The following is an 18,715-nucleotide window of genomic DNA, read 5'->3' as shown; positions in this document are numbered from 1 at the left end:
GGGAGGCCCGTGAATGCGTCACGGTCAGGAACGCTAACTGCTACACCACGGACGTCCATAAATGACATTTGGCACACACAAAAAAAAGCTCTTGTGGGGATTTATATGATGCTTAAGCTCAAAGCTTTAGGGGGGAGGAGGGGATTGGATGTCTGGCTCACAGTATACAGAGGTTGAAAAAACAATAGTACGTCTTGGTACGCGGCCATGGGGTGCGCTTGGGTACGGGCCCACCGTGGGAGGCAAATTCTGAGGGGAGTACGAGTGTTGTGTCTGCGCGCGGCTGCTGTGTACATGTCTCAGGTACGACGGGACGATGTGTGTGTGTGTGTGTGTGTGTGCGTGTGTGTGTGTGTGTGGTGGGGACTCACTCTGGTAGAGGCGACACGACCAACACATTCCCGGCGACGAGCCCCAACAACTGGCATGCGTCTGGACGACGAACGAGTTTGACGCGTCGGTTTAACGCATCTGAATACGACTGCAAATATGACACTGACCTGACCTGACCTGACCTGACGTCGTTCAGAAAAACGACTGCGGACGACCCCCGTCGTCAAATCACTCACTTTTCGCCTATTTGTGTGCCTCCCGTTTTCTTGCGCAGCTAATCGTCAATGGAATACGCCAGTTTAATAATGAAACATTTTTATTCATGAGTTTGTAGACACTACGGGCTACTGAAACACCACGACACAGTTCGAAACAACTCACAAATGAGAGGATAAAAAGCTGGTTCAGAAGGAGGTGAGTGAGAACAGAAGGAAGATATGAAGTGTCACGAGTGAAATAATTATTAGACAGGGCTGGGAGGATGCTGGTAACCCATGCCCAAGTCTAAATACGGGAGGAGAGAGAGAGAGAGAGAGAGAGAGAGAGAGAGAGAGAGAGAGAGAGAGAGAGAGAGAGAGAGAGAGAGAGAGAGAGAGAGAGAGAGAGAGAGAGAATGGTGAAGCCAGCATATGGAACTGATGTGGAGAGGGTCTGGAAAGCCTGTAGTGGAAGTATGGAAATGGGGTTGTCAGGTGCTGGAAGGCTAGAGGAAGAAGTCACTGATTCTTCCACTGTATGAAGGAAAAGGGAAGATGAGAAAGCGACCGTAAAAATCATCGAGAATTGTCTCCCTTCATAGCTGGCCAAAAAGCATGGTAGACAGTGAACGACTGACATGGAAAAAGGATCAACAAACCCGGTGTTGGTGAGGACCAAAAAAAAAAAAAAAAAGGGAGGGGTGGGTGTTAGAAGGGAGGAGGGTGTGTGTGTGTGGATCACATCATTGCCCTCAGACAAGTGGTGAAGAAAATCTTTGAAGATAAGACGAGGATGTATGGAACATTCATACACTTAAAAAGGTTAGAAAAGGGAAAAAAGAAAGCACCCTACGAAGTTTTGCTTATATTTGGCGTACATATTAGACGTGTGAATAGTGAGCAGAGCTTCTATGATGGGAAGTAGCGCGCGTGTGAGGGGTATCTAGTGGTACGAATGCGAGCTTTGAAAAAAAAAATAATGGAGTGTGTCATGGTAGGGCGATGTCACACTGGTTTACTCGTCTTTACGGATGGAATATTGCGTACGAGGGGGAAGGGGTGAGTGTGGCGACCATGGAGAAAGAAAATGGACGTTGCTTTCGTCGTTGTATGCAGATGACGCTGTGCTGTTGGCTAGATGAAGCCAAGCGTTGCAGAGAACGATGGGCAAGATTCTGTCCTTCAATTTTTTTGAAAAATGTTATAACTTGGAGTATGGTAGATTTCTGCTTGCATGTCCTCCTCCAGGCTCGTCCTTCACTCCTCCAAGAATAACCTAGTTTTCAATCACATTAGTCCCAATCTTTTTCCTTCGCTCTCTTCTCCATAGGGCCATGTATGCAGCGCGAACATAGGAGGTAACGAAATCTACTTGAACACCCGAGGATAGCATTCAAGTTCCTTTCGATTGGTGGTTACAACTTAACTACGACGGCCTGAATGACCCTGGCACTCGATTGGCCGAAAGACGATGTAACCAACCAGCCACGAACCCACTTCTACCCTTCCCTCTCTGTCTACCAGTTCTCTCGCCTCCTCATGAACGACTCAACTTGTTATCCACATCTCTACTGTCTCTCATCTGTCCTCCATGTTCTCTCTTTCCTCTTCTTTGGTTCTCTTTCTTCCTTGTTGCCACTCCTCTTCCGTCTCCTGAGACTACAGTCTCAGAATAGCATTCCTCTTCCATCTCCACAATTTTCACCTAGTGCCTTTCATGTTTTTCCTTTGAAAAACCTTCCTCCCTCATACAGTCCTGTATCTTGCTGCTCAGCCATCCACCCTTCTCCTTCCTGCTCCATTACCTCTTCCTCCATCCTGCTCCACTACCTCTCTCTCCCAGGCAGCTGGCGCTACTGCTGGGAGAGCCGGCATCAACAGGTGGGCGGCCAACAGACCTCCCTAGAGTCAGGAACCCCACTTACTCTCTCTCTACCACCACCACCACCACCACCACAGCAACAGGTCCTGTGGTGGTGGTGGTGGTGGGCCGCCGCTCGCTGGCTGGGGAGGGTTCTGCGGAGGGAACACAGGCAGGGAGGGAGCGGAGGGAGGAAGTGTCTTGCTGTTGCTGCTGGAGATGAGGGTGGAAAGTGATGGTGTTGGTCCTGGTGGATTATTGGACATGATGAAGAAAGTGTTGGTGGTGATGAATGTAACATTTCAGAGAAGGTAATTAGGGTTGTCGGAAGTGTTGGCGGAGATGGTGGTGATGGAGAGAGTGGTGGCGATGGCGGTGGGAGCTGGTGCGGAGGCAGAAGCTGGGATATAAAGAGGAACAGGTGAGAGAAGATGGGAAGCTGGGAAGACCACTGAGGCGCAGGAGGTGGGGATGCAGCCGAGCGATGAGAAGGTCGACTGAAGGAGATGGGCAAGTGTGTGTGGATGGAGGCCGACGTGGGGGGTAGGAGACATAGATGGAACGATGCTGCCGAGATGTCAAATCAAGAAGCAGCTATGGGAAGTGGAGGAGACTCGAAGCAAGGAAGCGGAGGTCACACGAAGCTAGGAAGTGGAGGTCGTATGCAGCACGGACGTGGAAGTCATGCGAGGTGAGACGGGAGCGGAAAACATTCTTACATAGCGGCATAAAATCATGAATACCATCAATAATACTCTCCTTCATGCGGCTGCTTCATTATGGACCGACTCCTCGTCAAGGGTGTTAGATATTCTCCTCCGCCTGTTCTTCAGCTGTTTAAGGACACAATGGGTTCTATCTACAACTCCTCTGCGACTAAACTTGGCTCTTGATGTTCTGGGTGTCTCAAGTCGAGCCAGGTGAGTGTGCGCGTAATCTGCCTCCCTGCTGGGAGATGGCCACCGACTCCACCAGACGCTGACAAACGTCTGTCGAAGCCTTGAAGGAATCTTTTCATTTCCACGAAGCTGAGCTTGGAATCTTGTTCCAACCACTCCTCACCTTACCCTCCTCATTTTATCGTCCAACACCCCTGGGGGTGGATGAACAGCTGGATTGACTGTGGACCAATTGCCGCAACCCAAGATTGGAACCTCTGCACTCGACCCTGGTCGGTCCGTGAATGCGTCACGGTCAGGAAGGCTAACCGTTACACCACGAAGGTCCATGTAATGGCGTTCTCCTCGCCATGGTAGACTCAAGTGTTCGGCCATAATTCAAGACCCGGTGGAAAGAAAGGTTAGTAATATGCTACACCACAATGCCAGGGTTACTGGTCAACTGGTCGAGTATATCATGGTCGGGTGTCGGTGTTGTCACCCTTGGCGTGACGGTCCTCATAAAGCCTGGGCTGGCATAGTCTCTCTCTTACAAGGGATCGATCCCCGCTAAACCAATGATCTAGAGATGAAAACAAAGTTGAAAGATTTAATCAGCCAACATATGGTCCAGCCCGACAAATCACAAGGGGGGAAAGGGGATATCAACAACCTAATCAAACTTCATTTTGTTCAAAGTTTTTTAAGATTATAAAAGAGTTGGTTATCAATAATCAAACTCCATGTAATTCAAAGTTTTCAAGATTATAATAAAGTTGGTTATCAATAATCAAACTCCATGTAATTCAAAGTTTTCAAGATTATAATAAAGTTGGTTATCAATAATCAAACTCCAAGTAATTCAAAGCTTCCAAGATTATAATAAAGTTGGTTATCAATAATCAAACTCCAAGTAATTCAAAGCTTCCAAGATTATAATAAAGTTGGTTATCAATAATCTAACTGTAATTCAAAGGTTTTAAGATTATAAATCAGTTGGTTATCAATTCCTATAATTTGGGGGCGAAATTCTGGCAAAATCACTGCTCACAGGGACTCTGTCCGTGTAAACAGTTAAGAGGTTAAATGTTGCGCGATATATGTGAGAGGCGAGAGCCAGACAGACGCAGGCAAAACAGACACAAGGCTGTGTGGCCCGTGTAAGAACCCCGTCCACAACCGCGCACGCTGGACGATGGATCACCTCCCTCACGACCCCGGCAACAGCCACGCGCTGCCCGCCTCATATCCGTTTTAATTTCCGTCTTGGGCGGGGCGCCCGGATAACACGCACGTTAAGGCGGAGACCCCTCGCGTGGGAGGAGGCGGGCACCAGCGTCCGTTGAGCCAGACCCATGAATCTGCCGCTCATGAACCCCTAGGGCCCCATGGCTACAGATGACAGTGGGAGAAGACGTTCTACACACGGCGAATATTCTTGTTAATGTTAGCTGAGACGGCACGGGGCAATTGAGGCCTTAGTCAAGGCCATTTCTTCCTAAGGAATCTACCCATAGTCAGACTTACATCCAAACATACACACGCTGTGTATTGCCTCTGAAAATATATGAGGGCCGGGCAATGTTTTTTAAGAACACTATATATGTCTATATGGAGGTGCGCATTCATATGCACAATAATCGTATATATATATATATATATATATATATATATATATATATATATATATATATATATATATATATACGAGGACAGATCGTTGGTAAAAATGCAGAAAAACATAAAAATCCACGTATGGAAGGAGGAGAAATACTTAAAGAGATTTGGCAGAGGGCAGGGCTAGCGCATAGCGTTCATCGCAAGAAAACTTAGCCTTAAGAACAAGTCTGTGTTAAGTTACGTACTGTCAAGTGTTATGTAAGAGATGGCGAGGCTGCATGTTTGTGGAGTGAATGCCAGCGGCCCACGTGTGGGTGAGGCAGGGAGAGAAGACAACAACACTGGGACCAGAGGAGCGACACCTTGACAGAGGATGAAGCTCTGGCTCACTGCGCAGCTGTCGCTAACCCTCTCGAACCGATACCCAGGCGGGGGTAGTAGCAGTAATACACCTCCCTGGTCGGCAGCCGCTTACCACCCACCCACCCACCTAGAGAGAGAGAGAGAGAGAGAGAGAGAGAGAGAGAGAGAGAGAGAGAGAGAGAGAGAGAGAGAGAGAGCAGCTAGCGCTCACGCTATTATTACCTAACCCTTCGCGAGTGTCATGCAGGGGTTAGTGAACCCTAAGTGTTCCTTTACCCCTTTTTGAGTCTCACGACTTTAAAACCCTTGTGAGTATAGCCACTTAACTCTCTTCAGCACGAGAACATAACCTCCAGACTACGGTGATTTTCTAGACCTTGGCCACGATGGCTAAAATTTATTGCACTTTTTTTCTTTTTCCTTACGTTGGAGGCTCCAGTCAAGGGCATAAGGCAAGTGACTTACGGACCAGGTCTTCGTGCTCGAGGCGTTAAGTCGATGTTATCAAGAGGTTCAAGTCGTCGCACTCAGAGTGGTGAAGTCATCGTATTGGAGGTGTTAAATTCTTGTGCTCAAGGAGTCTTCAACGACTGACGCGACCAAACACAGCTCTGCGTCCTTGTATGAATGAATTCGGACATCAACATAAACGCGTCGGAAAACTTGACAACATATAACGTCAAAACCTGGCATCCTCTGCGAAAAGGAACGCAAGTTCACTCATTCACTCACGGTTTCAGTATTAGCATACAATCGTACATTTATCTCACACGTAGTGCCTGCGTATTTCTCTCTTACGCAAGAAGTTTAACTTTATAACTGAACTCTGGGAGCACTGTCAAAATAATAAATAAATCGTTCACAATCTTGTTCCGAATCTTTAGAAAATGCTTCATATCATGGATAAGAAACGAACCTAGTGAAATATATGAGATTAAACCAAGTATGGGAAGATATATACACATGCTGGTAACACATCGTAGAGAAATCATAAATTCAGACGAAACCACTTTGGTAGGTTGATTATATTCAGTATCATGTGAAAAATGAGGCTGCATATATCACATATTCACAGTAAATAAGCAGTACCAGAACTGTAATGCAAACTAACTACATTCAACTGGCTTCTAAATCAAGTTATTTTTTTCCGTTTATGAACAATTTAAGCATGAAAAATATGATGATTAACCTAAATCTGGATTACGAATGATTGCACCACCCTTCCCCACCACTTCTAAGGCTTTTTCTGTGCTAGGCTAGGTTCGTACCGCAACCTAACCCACCCTACATAATCAGGTTGGTTAGGTTTGTACCGTGACCTAACCTATCCTACATACTCAGCTAGGCTAGGTTTGTAACGTAACCTAACCTACCCTACCCAGTCAGCTAGGCTAGGTTTGCATCGTAACCTGACCTACCCTACCCTACATAATCAGGTAGGCTAGGTTTGGACCGTAACCTTACCTAACCTACATAATCATTTGGTGGAAGTGGAGCGAGATTTAAGGCGATCCACAACATGATTTTGCAGTGTTGATGTCGTCTCACGAGTACACTGATTGTGTTATGACAAATCCAGAAAAATCCTACAAGAATAAAACTCCGTGGATGTGCCAAGTGGTGCAACAGAATTTCGACTTAGATCCAAAGGACACTATCTTGTTTCTATATTCAAAGCCTATTACACACACAGCTTAGTATAATGGAGGCTACCTAACCTTACATCACAGCCACAATAAGTAAAAATCGTAGGATACTTACTTTTCATAATATTTCCCATTGCTTATTCCGCTTGAATAAGAATGATATACAGGAGTGTTGTTCCGCACTATCTTATTCGCCAACCCCTTCGTCTGGCGTGGCCAATAAAGTCGGGCCAGCTATTAAATATATACTGGATTCAGATTCGTAACTTGAGGGCACTTGGGCACTTGGTCAGAGGAGGTCTCTGTAGGAAAGACAATGTCTACTGACGTATACATGACTAAACGTTTGCCTTCTGACGTAAATTAATACGCACAACTCGGTAGTCACATTAATTACAAGTCTTAATGACCCCGGAACATAATTCTATCCCCCATATCTGAATTCATTATGAGAAATAACCCTCAAACTGAGGTTTACAAGCAAATATATTCTCCTACGAAAATAAACAAAGATCGCAGTTAATGGCAATAAATTTTGATGTCCATAACACAGAGCCAATTAGGTTACTGATATTGTTTAAACCATGGATTACACACATTTAATGTTAAAAAATAATCAAAGACGAATTTTTAAAGTTAGATCTAATTTTTCTCCGGACACGCTGAACGTAAGAATATGACCAGGAATCTAAAACATAAGAAAACACAGACTTTCTGATGATTCTCCTGAATCCACTTGAGTCCACCATCCAATTTTCAGGAGTCGACCACGGAAGTATATCGGAGCAAGTCGTCGGCGCATATCACTGACCAACACCTCCCATGGTCATGCATGCGACAGGCGCACGATCATAGTCACAATAATCACTCACGGCCTTTTACCCGCAACTGGCCAAAGGTCACAGTCATTACAGATGATCGATAATGGAGTCACTGACGCCCCGACACCCGCCGTCACTGTACAGGTCGTACGACCAAATGCCGCTGCCCCGGTTATCGCTTCCCTGGCGGCTTTGTTTACCTCCGCCCACCTACTCACTCCCTCCCTCCCTGGCGAGTTATCTAATGCCTTTATTGATTTCTGATTGACCGTTCTCTTTAAAGGATGTGTCCAGTATCGTATAAGGTCTGTTCCGTCATCATAATCCCTTCCCACAATTTCCGCTGTTCACACATGTTATGTAATACGGATATATTTCACATTCTCACTACGAACAGGAAACCGCTTTCGCATAACCAAGCAAACATCAACTTCAAGTTTAATTTCTGACATATCTTCTTTACATCTAACTTCAACGGAAATTAACTAAATGGATCATCAAATCCCGTTTTAGCCACGTTCTCTAGTGATGATGGTGAATCATTGCAATGATAGATACCGGACCAGTAAACGACACACGTACGCACACACGGACTGTCGTGGTGTAATGATTAAGTGTTGCTGAACATGAGTTACCGTGTGGGCCCGCCTGGCTTCGAATCCTGGGCGTGGCAACCGACACATATCCAACCCAGCACTTGAACTGTTCACCTTTCCCACAGAGCTGGTCGATATATGGGTACTTGGCTTAGGCTGGTGTGTGTGTGTGTGTGTGTGTGTGTGTGTTATCAACGCCAGGTTCGCCTGCAGTGCTGAGGGAAAAACATAATTTGTAATGTCAGGGATGACGTGCATGTCAACGCCAATCCACGACGACCTATACCATATTTCAGCCTTCATCTTACCAACCCGTCAACGCCTATCCGAACCCATCCAACCCCCATCCTCTTCAACGCTATTCCATGCACACCAATTCCCTCCCCTACCTCCTGACACCATCCTCGTCAACGCCATTCCACGCTCAGCAAATCCCATCCCCCAACGCCTCCATCACCGTAACCTAGAAAACGCCATTCCACTGACATCATATCCCCTTCAACGCCTTTTCCACTCACGTACTTACCGTCCTCTGGCGAACTTCCCCGACACGCCTGAACACCAATTCCTGACAAAAGCAGCTTCATCAAACTTCCCGCGCGTTAACGATAAGTTGCAGTAATCTCATCCGTCAGTAAATATCATTTCCACAATCTGAATTGTAAATCTGGTTGTCCTTTCTGTGATGGGCACAGTCGATTCGTCGAACACACAGCACGCCTTAGAATAAACAGAGCCATCGGGGATGGTTCTGTGTAGTCTGGCAGTTCGAGACGATGGTCGGAGTAAGCTGGGTTTGGAGGTTCGGGATAATGCTCGAAGCTGGCTCGGTCTGGTAGTTAGAGATAGTGTTCGGAGTTGGCTGGGGTCTGACAGTTCGAGACAGTGTTCGGAGATGGCTCGGTATGACAGCCTGAGACAGTGTTTGGGACTGGTTCAGTGTGGCAGTTCAAGACGGTGACTTAAGTTGATTTTGTCTTGCACTTCGAGAAAGAAATTCAGAGTTGGCTCAGTCTGACAGTTCGAGACAAAATGAAATCAGCTCAGTCTTGCAGTTCGAGATGGTGTTCGGAATTGACTCGGTCTAGCTGTTCGATATAGTGATTGAAATTAACTCTGGAATATGAGAGTGTCTGGAGTGTCCGAGACAATGTTCCGTAAGTCTGCTTCATTCACCGCACTGGCGAGCAGTAAGCTACATCGATTCGAAGCAGTCTCGAAGTGCCTCAGGATTTGCCACCATTGTCAGTAGCACAATATACGCAATGAATCATCTGCCTTACAACTTCAGGCAACGTTATCGGTCTAACCTGGGCAGTCTAACGGAAACTGAAGTTCATATATAATCAGTCATCTGAAACCGACCTCCGCTCTCGCCCTCCCCCTGAACTCCTGGGACAACACAACGGACGGTTCTGTGAAGATGTTCGTCCGTTTCTCGGGGGAACTGAGGTCCCGAAATAGATTCAAGAAGTTACATCACCACCTGACCAGAAGATACTCTTTTATCCGTCTATCAACGAGTCTAGGTAACCCTAGGATATGAATTCAAAACGTTGATTGCTTCCCATGTCATATTCAAAACCATGAGGAAAGTCATGGTGAGTTTAGAGTTAGATCGGTGTTAGCAAAGCTCCCACGGAGACTAGTCGGTACAGAAATAGAGTAGCCTAAACGTAAATTAGTTAAGCTCTATCTTGGAGGTGAGAGAGAGAGAGAGAGAGAGAGAGAGAGAGAGAGAGAGAGAGAGAGAGAGAGAGAGAGAGAGAGAGAGAGAGAGAGACAATGCCCCGTGTTTTGATTACGCTTCCAAGCCTAACTCCAAACTCGAGAACTCACATTTGAAAGACGCTTTATGATGCTGCTGCTGCTACATTAAGTGACCTGCTATGATTCATCTATACAAGGTTACGTTACGTTACGTTCCGCGTGTGCTGATCATATCTGCAGCATACACGTCGTCAGGTTCGGAGATGATAAGAGCAAAATATGATGGCAGAAAGCGCTCAATTTGGCAACTTGTAGCTAGACCAAGCCTTATTTTAAAGATGGTATGAGAGAGTTAACGAATGGTTATCGCTGAATCAGTAGCATAACCAACACATTTTTGTTATGATCTTGAGGCGGTGACGTCAAGGTGATCATCTGTCGTTAGTTAAGTTCAGTGACTCTGAGAGCATTGCCAGATACCTCCGGCTGCTTTAGACTGGCACGCGTTCAAAGCTTCAACGTTATTTCGGCTCCTGGTTCTCAACTGACTTCTTTTTTTTTAAAAAAAAACTAAAATACGCCTCGTTCCCGAGTCTCTCGACTGCCAGTGACCAGCGGAACCCACTGTGGGAGTTAACGTCCGAGAGAGAAATTCAAAATAGAAAGAAAAGGGATTCGAAGTAAGGTTTGACAGTGAGTGATATCCTCCGGCAGCCAGATTTCAAACACGACGATGCGGGACGTGAGGGATGCAAGAATTTCTACCTCCCCGAGTTTTACAAGTAAACGTCCCGTGACATCCTTTGTACCACCAGGTATCTCCACGACACTTACAGAGTAGCGCCCGGGTTATAAATTCGCGCACGGAATTAAACCATTTTCGTCCAGGGTGGTGGGTTGGTGGTGAGTGCTGGGGCGCAACGCAACCCCGTCTTGCATAACAATTGTAATTAGGACGATAATGGAAATGAGGTGGGTCTCCCAAGTCGGCCTCTCTGACATGACCGAGAGCATTAACTTCAAAGGTCGCCAGAGATTAAGTGGCTTGCATGTATAAATAACGGTGATATAATTACTGTCACAGAGAGAGAGAGAGAGAGAGAGAGAGAGAGAGAGAGAGAGAGAGAGAGAGAGAGAGAGAGAGAGAGTGTCTGTACATATGAGTGTCTGTCATCTACCTCCTCGTCCATCCCTTGCTCCTCAATCCGACAAACCATTTTCGTGTGTCGTTCCGAACGACGTTCATAATTCAGACACTGGCTGTTGGCGGACGGGTCTGCTCACCAAGCCAAGATCTCCACCACGGGAGCCGCCACAGAGCTTGCTTGATTTGCAGTTTCCGTCGGAGCCTGGGCGGGCTGTCTTGGCAACTTAGCGTATCTCCAGACAATCTAGATCAACTTTGGTCCTTAATCTCTGCAACACCGGAGGTTGAAAATGGGTCCGGAGTGCTTTCCATACACCCATGTCCTACCGGGTCAGTCCCAAGCAGCAACCAATCGACGAAGAAAACCACCACACACTACACATCAAACGATGGCACGAACCCGCATCTTGCCTCATCATCTAAGCCGTCTGCTGACTTCATTTCATTTGTTGTTCAAGGGCAGTAACTCCCCCCCCCCCAAAAAAAAAAAAAAAGACTAGAAACCCGATCCATTTGTTTGCTATTGGCAAAGAATATAAAAAAAAAAAGACTGCAAAATCCCGTTCGTGCAGAACTAACAAGTATTTAAAATGACGTTCAAAATGGCCGTCGTGATAAAAAAGACCATAAAGAGGCTTTTGTTAAGCAGATGCAAATGTATGCCCTCATTTGAATACTATTAATCTCATTCATTTATTTATTGCTACAGGATTCAGTAACTGCCTGTACCACTTGTGACGATGCCACACTGTATTCTACAAAGTGGTTTCTGAAATCAAAACAAACTCTCTGCTGACGTCAGACTTCACAGAAATGACGGTGAGAACAACTGCTCGTATGTACGTAGTCAAGCCTGCCTGTGGAGATAAACCCACGTCAATGCTCACCCCCAACAACCCGCGTCAAAAATGGGTTGATAACTCGAGCGGTGGAAACACTCCTCTCCCGTGAGCACCGCCCCTCAGCCGCCAGCCGTTATATTTTGAATACCGAGTCACGCGTAAAATTGCCAGTAGATGCTCTCGGCCACCTACTAAAAGCACGTCTCCAGGACGCACACGTCTCCAGGACACGCATGTTTCCAGGACAATGCACGTCTCCAGGACAATGCACGTTTCCAAGACAATCCACGTCTCCAGGACACGACTCTCAGTAACACTTAAGTTTATCCTCGATGGTGGTCATCTGCACACTACAGCCTGGCTACAAAAGTTAACATTTCCAAGACTTTTTGTATCGCGTGTTGAATGACTACGTTAATGACACAACGTGTGTGTTTGATGGTTACAACACTGAAAACTCCAGTACAGTTTCTGAGGAGCGACGTAGATCCCAGAGAAAAATATATCAAGGAATATAATCTTTCATACGTATATGCCTCAACCATGTGAGGTACACTTGATCGCTGATGTAAACTATTTAACCACCATACTATACCCCAGGAATCGAACCCTGGACCATCTGTGTGGCAGCCAAGCAGCCTAACCCCGAGGCCACAATGAGCTTATGACAACATCTACGTAACGACTCGTCTGGTCAGGTAATCACCGAGACTACCAATCATTACGGCACTGGTCACCTCCCCTGTAATCACCATTCGTTAATCACCAAAAACTATCAATTCACCCATACTCGTCATTTCACCAATCACCATTCTTGACAAGCGACCACCGAAACTACCAATTTACAACAGTGAGCCACTTTCCCGCAGTCACCAACTGACTCATCAAAGACCAAAATTATCCTCAAATAATTTCGCAGATTCGAAAACTGCAATTCCCAGTCCACCACCGAATGCAGTGCCGCTCACGTTCATATTTCTGCGCGCGGAGCATTTCTATCTTCTGAAGCAAAAGGTTCGTTAATCCAAGAGATAGAAAAAAAAAAAATAAATAGCAAGAGAAAATGTCTGTATCACGTACTGAAAAAACAGACTTCTGTTTTTAGGAAGAGGCTTTTGATGGGGTATTTTTAATGGTGTGAACTGTGTGGACGGACTGGCGAGATGCGACACAGCATTTTTGGGGAAAAGGGATTCTATCCTTTGAGCATCATGGTACGACCCATGAGCACGACGACGGTACGACCCATGAGCACGACGACGGTACGACCCATGAGCAAGGCGACGGTACGAGCCTCCAAGCACGACTTTATAAGGATTGGACACGAGGGTGCGACCCTTGAGTATGAAGGTACGAGCCTTGAGCACGACCTTACGAATCTTGAGCTCGACGGTACGAGCTTTGAGCACGATAGTACGGCCCTTGAGCACGACCGTACGAATCTTGAGCTCGACGGTACGAGCTTTGAGCACGACAGTACGGCCCTTGAGCACGACCTTACGAATCTTGAGCTCGACGGTACGAGCTTTGAGCACGACAGTACGGCCCTTGAGCACGACCGTACGAATCTTGAGCTCGACGGTACGAGCTTTGAGCACGATAGTACGGCCCTTGAGCACGACCCTCACCATTTCAAATGCCTTTCATATCATCATTATCGTTATCACCATTATTATCATTATCATTATTATCATTATTATTATTATTATCATTATTATTATTATTATTATTATTATTATTATCATTATTATTATTATTATCATTATTATCATTATCATTATTATTATTATCATCATCATCATCATCATCATACAACCCTTTCATGAGGTTCCTGCAACTATGAGGCTACACCCCACGCAGGAGCAGGTGGCACAATGGACTCCAGTGAAGCAAGAAGGTCCTATGATAGCCAACCCAAGGGCGACTTCTCACCCATGGTGTTTCCACTTATAGGCGGAGTCCGGGAACACCATTTCTCTCTCATTTTCCCTTATATATATTTTTTTTTTTTTTTTTTTTTTTTTTTTTTATACTTTGTCGCTGTCTCCCGCGTTTGCGAGGTAGCGCAAGGAAACAGACGAAAGAAATGGCCCAACCCCCCCATACACATGTACATACACACGTCCACACACGCAAATATACATACCTACACAGCTTTCCATGGTTTACCCCAGACGCTTCACATGCCTTGCTTCAATCCACTGACAGCACGTCAACCCCTGTATACCACATGACTCCAATTCACTCTATTTCTTGCCCTCCTTTCACCCTCCTGCATGTTCAGGCCCCGATCACACAAAATCTTTTTCACTCCATCTTTCCACCTCCAATTTGGTCTCCCTCTTCTCCTCGTTCCCTCCACCTCCGACACATATATCCTCTTGGTCAATCTCTCCTCACTCATTCTCTCCATGTGCCCAAACCATTTCAAAACACCCTCTTCTGCTCTCTCAACCACGCTCTTTTTATTTCCACACATCTCTCTTACCCTTACGTTACTTACTCGATCAAACCACCTCACACCACACATTGTCCTCAAACATCTCATTTCCAGCACATCCATCCTCCTGCGCACATCTCTATCCATAGCCCACGCCTCGCAACCATACAACATTGTTGGAACCACTATTCCCTCAAACATACCCATTTTTGCTTTCCGAGATAATGTTCTCGACTTCCACACATTCTTCAAGGCTCCCAAAATTTTCGCCCCCTCCCCCACCCTATGATCCACTTCCGCTTCCATGGTTCCATCCGCTGACAGATCCACTCCCAGATATCTAAAACACTTCACTTCCTCCAGTTTTTCTCCATTCAAACTCACCTCCCAATTGACTTGACCCTCACCCCTACTGTACCTAATAACCTTGCTCTTATTCACATTTACTCTCAACTTTCTTCTTCCACACACTTTACCAAACTCAGTCACCAGCTTCTGCAGTTTCTCACATGAATCAGCCACCAGCGCTGTATCATCAGCGAACAACAACTGACTCACTTCCCAAGCTCTCTCATCCCCAACAGACTTCATACTTGCCCCTCTTTCCAGGACTCTTGCATTTACCTCCCTTACAACCCCATCCATAAACAAATTAAACAACCATGGAGACATCACACACCCCTGCCGCAAACCTACATTCACTGAGAACCAATCACTTTCCTCTCTTCCTACACGTACACATGCCTTACATCCTCGATAAAAACTTTTCACTGCTTCTAACAACTTGCCTCCCACACCATATATTCTTAATACCTTCCACAGAGCATCTCTATCAACTCTATCATATGCCTTCTCCAGATCCATAAATGCTACATACAAATCCATTTGCTTTCCTAAGTATTTCTCACATACATTCTTCAAAGCAAACACCTGATCCACACATCCTCTACCACTTCTGAAACCGCACTGCTCTTCCCCAATCTGATGCTCTGTACATGCCTTCACCCTCTCAATCAATACCCTCCCATATAATTTACCAGGAATACTCAACAAACTTATACCTCTGTAATTTGAGCACTCACTCTTATCCCCTTTGCCTTTGTACAATGGCACTATGCACGCATTCCGCCAATCCTCAGGCACCTCACCATGAGTCATACATACATTAAATAACCTTACCAACCAGTCAACAATACAGTCACCCCCTTTCTTAATAAATTCCACTGCAATACCATCCAAACCTGCTGCCTTGCCGGCTTTCATCTTCCGCAAAGCTTTTACTACCTCTTCTCTGTTTACCAAATCATTTTCCCTAACCCTCTCACTTTGCACACCACCTCGACCAAAACACCCTATATCTGCCACTCTGTCATCAGACACATTCAACAAACCTTCAAAATACTCATTCCATCTCCTTCTCACATCACCCTTATATATATATATATATATATATATATATATATATATATATATATATATATATATATATATATATATATATATATATAAATGTAAAAGACGCGGTGATGGCAGACATGGAGATATATCTACAGGTCTGTGAGCGAGGCTGATCCGGGTTGATTGAGGAGAGCGAATCCCCGACACTCGGTCTCCATCACGCCGCCAGCGCTGCAGCCCCGACCGTCGCATCAATGTCAATTGTCCGCTGCTCACTGGCCGTATGCCGCCGGTGGGTGGGTGTCTGCCTTCTTTATCTCCTCCCACCAAGCCCCTGCGTTCTCCTGAACGCCACTGTGATCGTAACGTCCAAAACGCAGCGACGATGCGCTTCTGTTTTCCCATAAGCTCCTCAACATCGGCAAGAACCATGATATCAAACCTCCAGATGGAGGTTCTGTAGTCTCGGATCATCATCCGCGAGATACGTGGTCACAGCGAGGGCATTTCGGATCACAAAGCAGCTGGACGAGACCGAAGCTAATAAACGGGAGACCCCGGCGTTCCCCGAGGCGCCACACGACCTCTCGCGATAGTTCCCGTAAGACTCAATATCCTTCGGATGGCCGAGTGTAACACATTCTTGGCCCTAATGTAAACAGAAGCGAGGACTGGCCCGGTGTGGCCTGGAAGCCTGGCCGGGTTATTCAATTTCATTTGGGGTAATATTTCTTTATCCTGCTTCTCTTTCGCGTTGTTCAGTATCAATCCTCGAGGGTAAAATCAACTCGTGGAGTCAGTTTAGAAGAGTACGATGGTACGACCGCCTGTGCACGACGGTAGGACCCTTGAACACGACGGTACGATCCTTGAGCACGACGGTACGACCCTTGAGCACGACGGTACGACCCTTGAACACGACGGTACGATCCTTGAGCACGACGGTACGACCCTTGAGCACGACGGTACGATCCTTGAACACGACGGTCCGGACCTTGAGCACGACGGTGCGGCCCTTGAGCACGACGGTACGGACCTTGAGCACGAGGGTACAGACTTGAGCACGACGGTGTGACCCTTTCGTATGAATGCCTGCTCTACTTTCATGTGGCCTTTAGAAAGTAAGATCATCATACCCAGATGTCGTACCTCCATATGCACCTAATTCGTATTCATATACCTCCGCGTTGTACAGTTAGGTTCGGTAAAATGCAATCTGCTGGCTATGTGCGCCTGTTGGGAAATAATCGGTGTAGACCCCGTTGCTCACCAACGTGAGACGAAGGGTATTCGAGTACATAGTATTCGAATAGTTATTTCCTACTGGCCAGGCCCATAGCCTAGCGGTAGCATTCCCGCCTGTGGCACAGGGGTCCCGGGTTCGGTCCCGGCTATTGGAGGTTTGTAATGTTCTATGAAGGTGCGCGTTCATATGCACTTTATTCGTATATATATATATATATATATATATATATATATATATATATATATATATATATATATATAAGACAATTCATTTCTTAATAAGCCTTTATCATTACACAAATATGTCATCCCATGAATTCAACAACTAAATCTTCGAAATCTGTAATATAAGATTTAAACTACCAAGAAAGAAAAGTATTTTCTCTTGCAACCCTGTCTATACAGAGCCTCTGGTGGCCTCACGAGTAAACAAGACGTTTCAATTTCCTTTTAAGTTTCCAAATAACTACGAGAGGAGAGGAGGGGTCCCCTGCCTGCTGTTCTTATCCCCTGGTCCATGATGCAGAGCAAGCACCCGCCCCGTTACCAACGCCTGTTTGGAGTTGGCATTGTTTATACGGCCTCACAAGCTTCGCTTTATTCCTCCTCACTGGTCGCCTGGTCCTCCTTTCCACTGTATTGCATCTATATCTTCCTCCTCTCCTTTCATCTTGTGATCATTATTGATTTTACTTTACCGTTTTTGTTTTTTTTCCTTCTTCATTTTCTTTTCCTTTCTTTGCTTCTTCGTCTACATCATGTGGTTCTACCATTAACTTCTTCCTCTCTTTCCTCCTCCTTTTATCCCCCTGTCCTTTCTTCTTGCAGGTCTTCTGTTCCTCCTCCTGTTACCCTTCCTTCTAAACGTCTGTTCCTCCTCCTCCTCTTCTCTCCCTTTCTTCGGCACGTCTTCTGTTCTTCCTGCTCCTCTTTCGCAGTCTCCAGCAGTTCCTCACGCATCCTCCCTCCTCCCGCACCGCTTCCTGGAGGTCCTACTCCTTCCTGTTCCTCCCTGGACGCCTCCTGCGGCGCTTCCTTATCTTGGCCAGGCAAGCAACCCGCCTCCCGCATCATTTACTTTCCTCCTTCCCTCCTACACACTTTCCTTCCTGGAAAATACACGACTGTTGCCCATATCAACACAGTCTAAAAACCCCCCACAAGCCTATTGGATCCATTACCGTTGGCGCGTTACTCCCCGTTGTCGTCGACCGCTTATGAGTCTGTTTGTCTCCTTCCTACACACGAAATGCCACAACCAGGGTGCCATTAATGGGTTTTACCCCCCCTCGGAGTATTGCCTCTCATTCATCACTTTGACTTATTACTCCTTCTTCATGATCGCTGCTTCACTATCTGGACAACTCTCATTACTCTCTCCTCGGCTCGCTTAAAATTCTCTATCGCTGTTTTGTGAAAGCGGGATCTCTGGCAATGAAAAATTTAAGCTAGTGTAGAATATTACATGACGGTGTTCACTGGGTGCTTTATAAATGGTAAAAATGATAACAATAATGATAATAATTATAATGACAATAGTAGTAGTAGTAGTAGTAGTAGAAGTAGTAGTAGTAGTAGTAGTAGTAGCAGCAGGAGTAGCAGCAGCAGCAGTAGTAGT

At 46.0% G+C, this 18,715-nt stretch overlaps 1 protein-coding gene across 8 annotated transcripts in view; it reads right to left on the bottom strand.

Moving 5' to 3' along the window:
• The window catches only part of Ptp36E (protein tyrosine phosphatase 36E), a 216,881-nt gene that overhangs the window by 59,163 nt on the left and 139,003 nt on the right, over positions 1-18,715 (bottom strand). Inside the window, exon 1 of one of the 8 annotated variants that reach the window (XM_071689592.1) lies at positions 7,014-7,166. The exons of the other annotated variants lie outside the window; for them this stretch is intronic. Within the exon in view, the coding sequence (XP_071545693.1) occupies positions 7,014-7,032 (19 nt within the window). The 5' untranslated portion in view covers positions 7,033-7,166. Of the gene's footprint in view, positions 1-7,013; positions 7,167-18,715 lie in introns of those variants that run through there. 8 annotated transcript variants of the gene reach the window in all.

This window comes from Panulirus ornatus, chromosome 3 (assembly GCF_036320965.1).
Source record: "Panulirus ornatus isolate Po-2019 chromosome 3, ASM3632096v1, whole genome shotgun sequence".
In the NCBI taxonomy this organism is placed as follows: domain Eukaryota; kingdom Metazoa; phylum Arthropoda; class Malacostraca; order Decapoda; family Palinuridae; genus Panulirus; species Panulirus ornatus.
The sequence above is the reverse complement of the archived record's forward strand: the minus strand, read 5'-3'. Positions and strand labels throughout refer to the sequence as shown.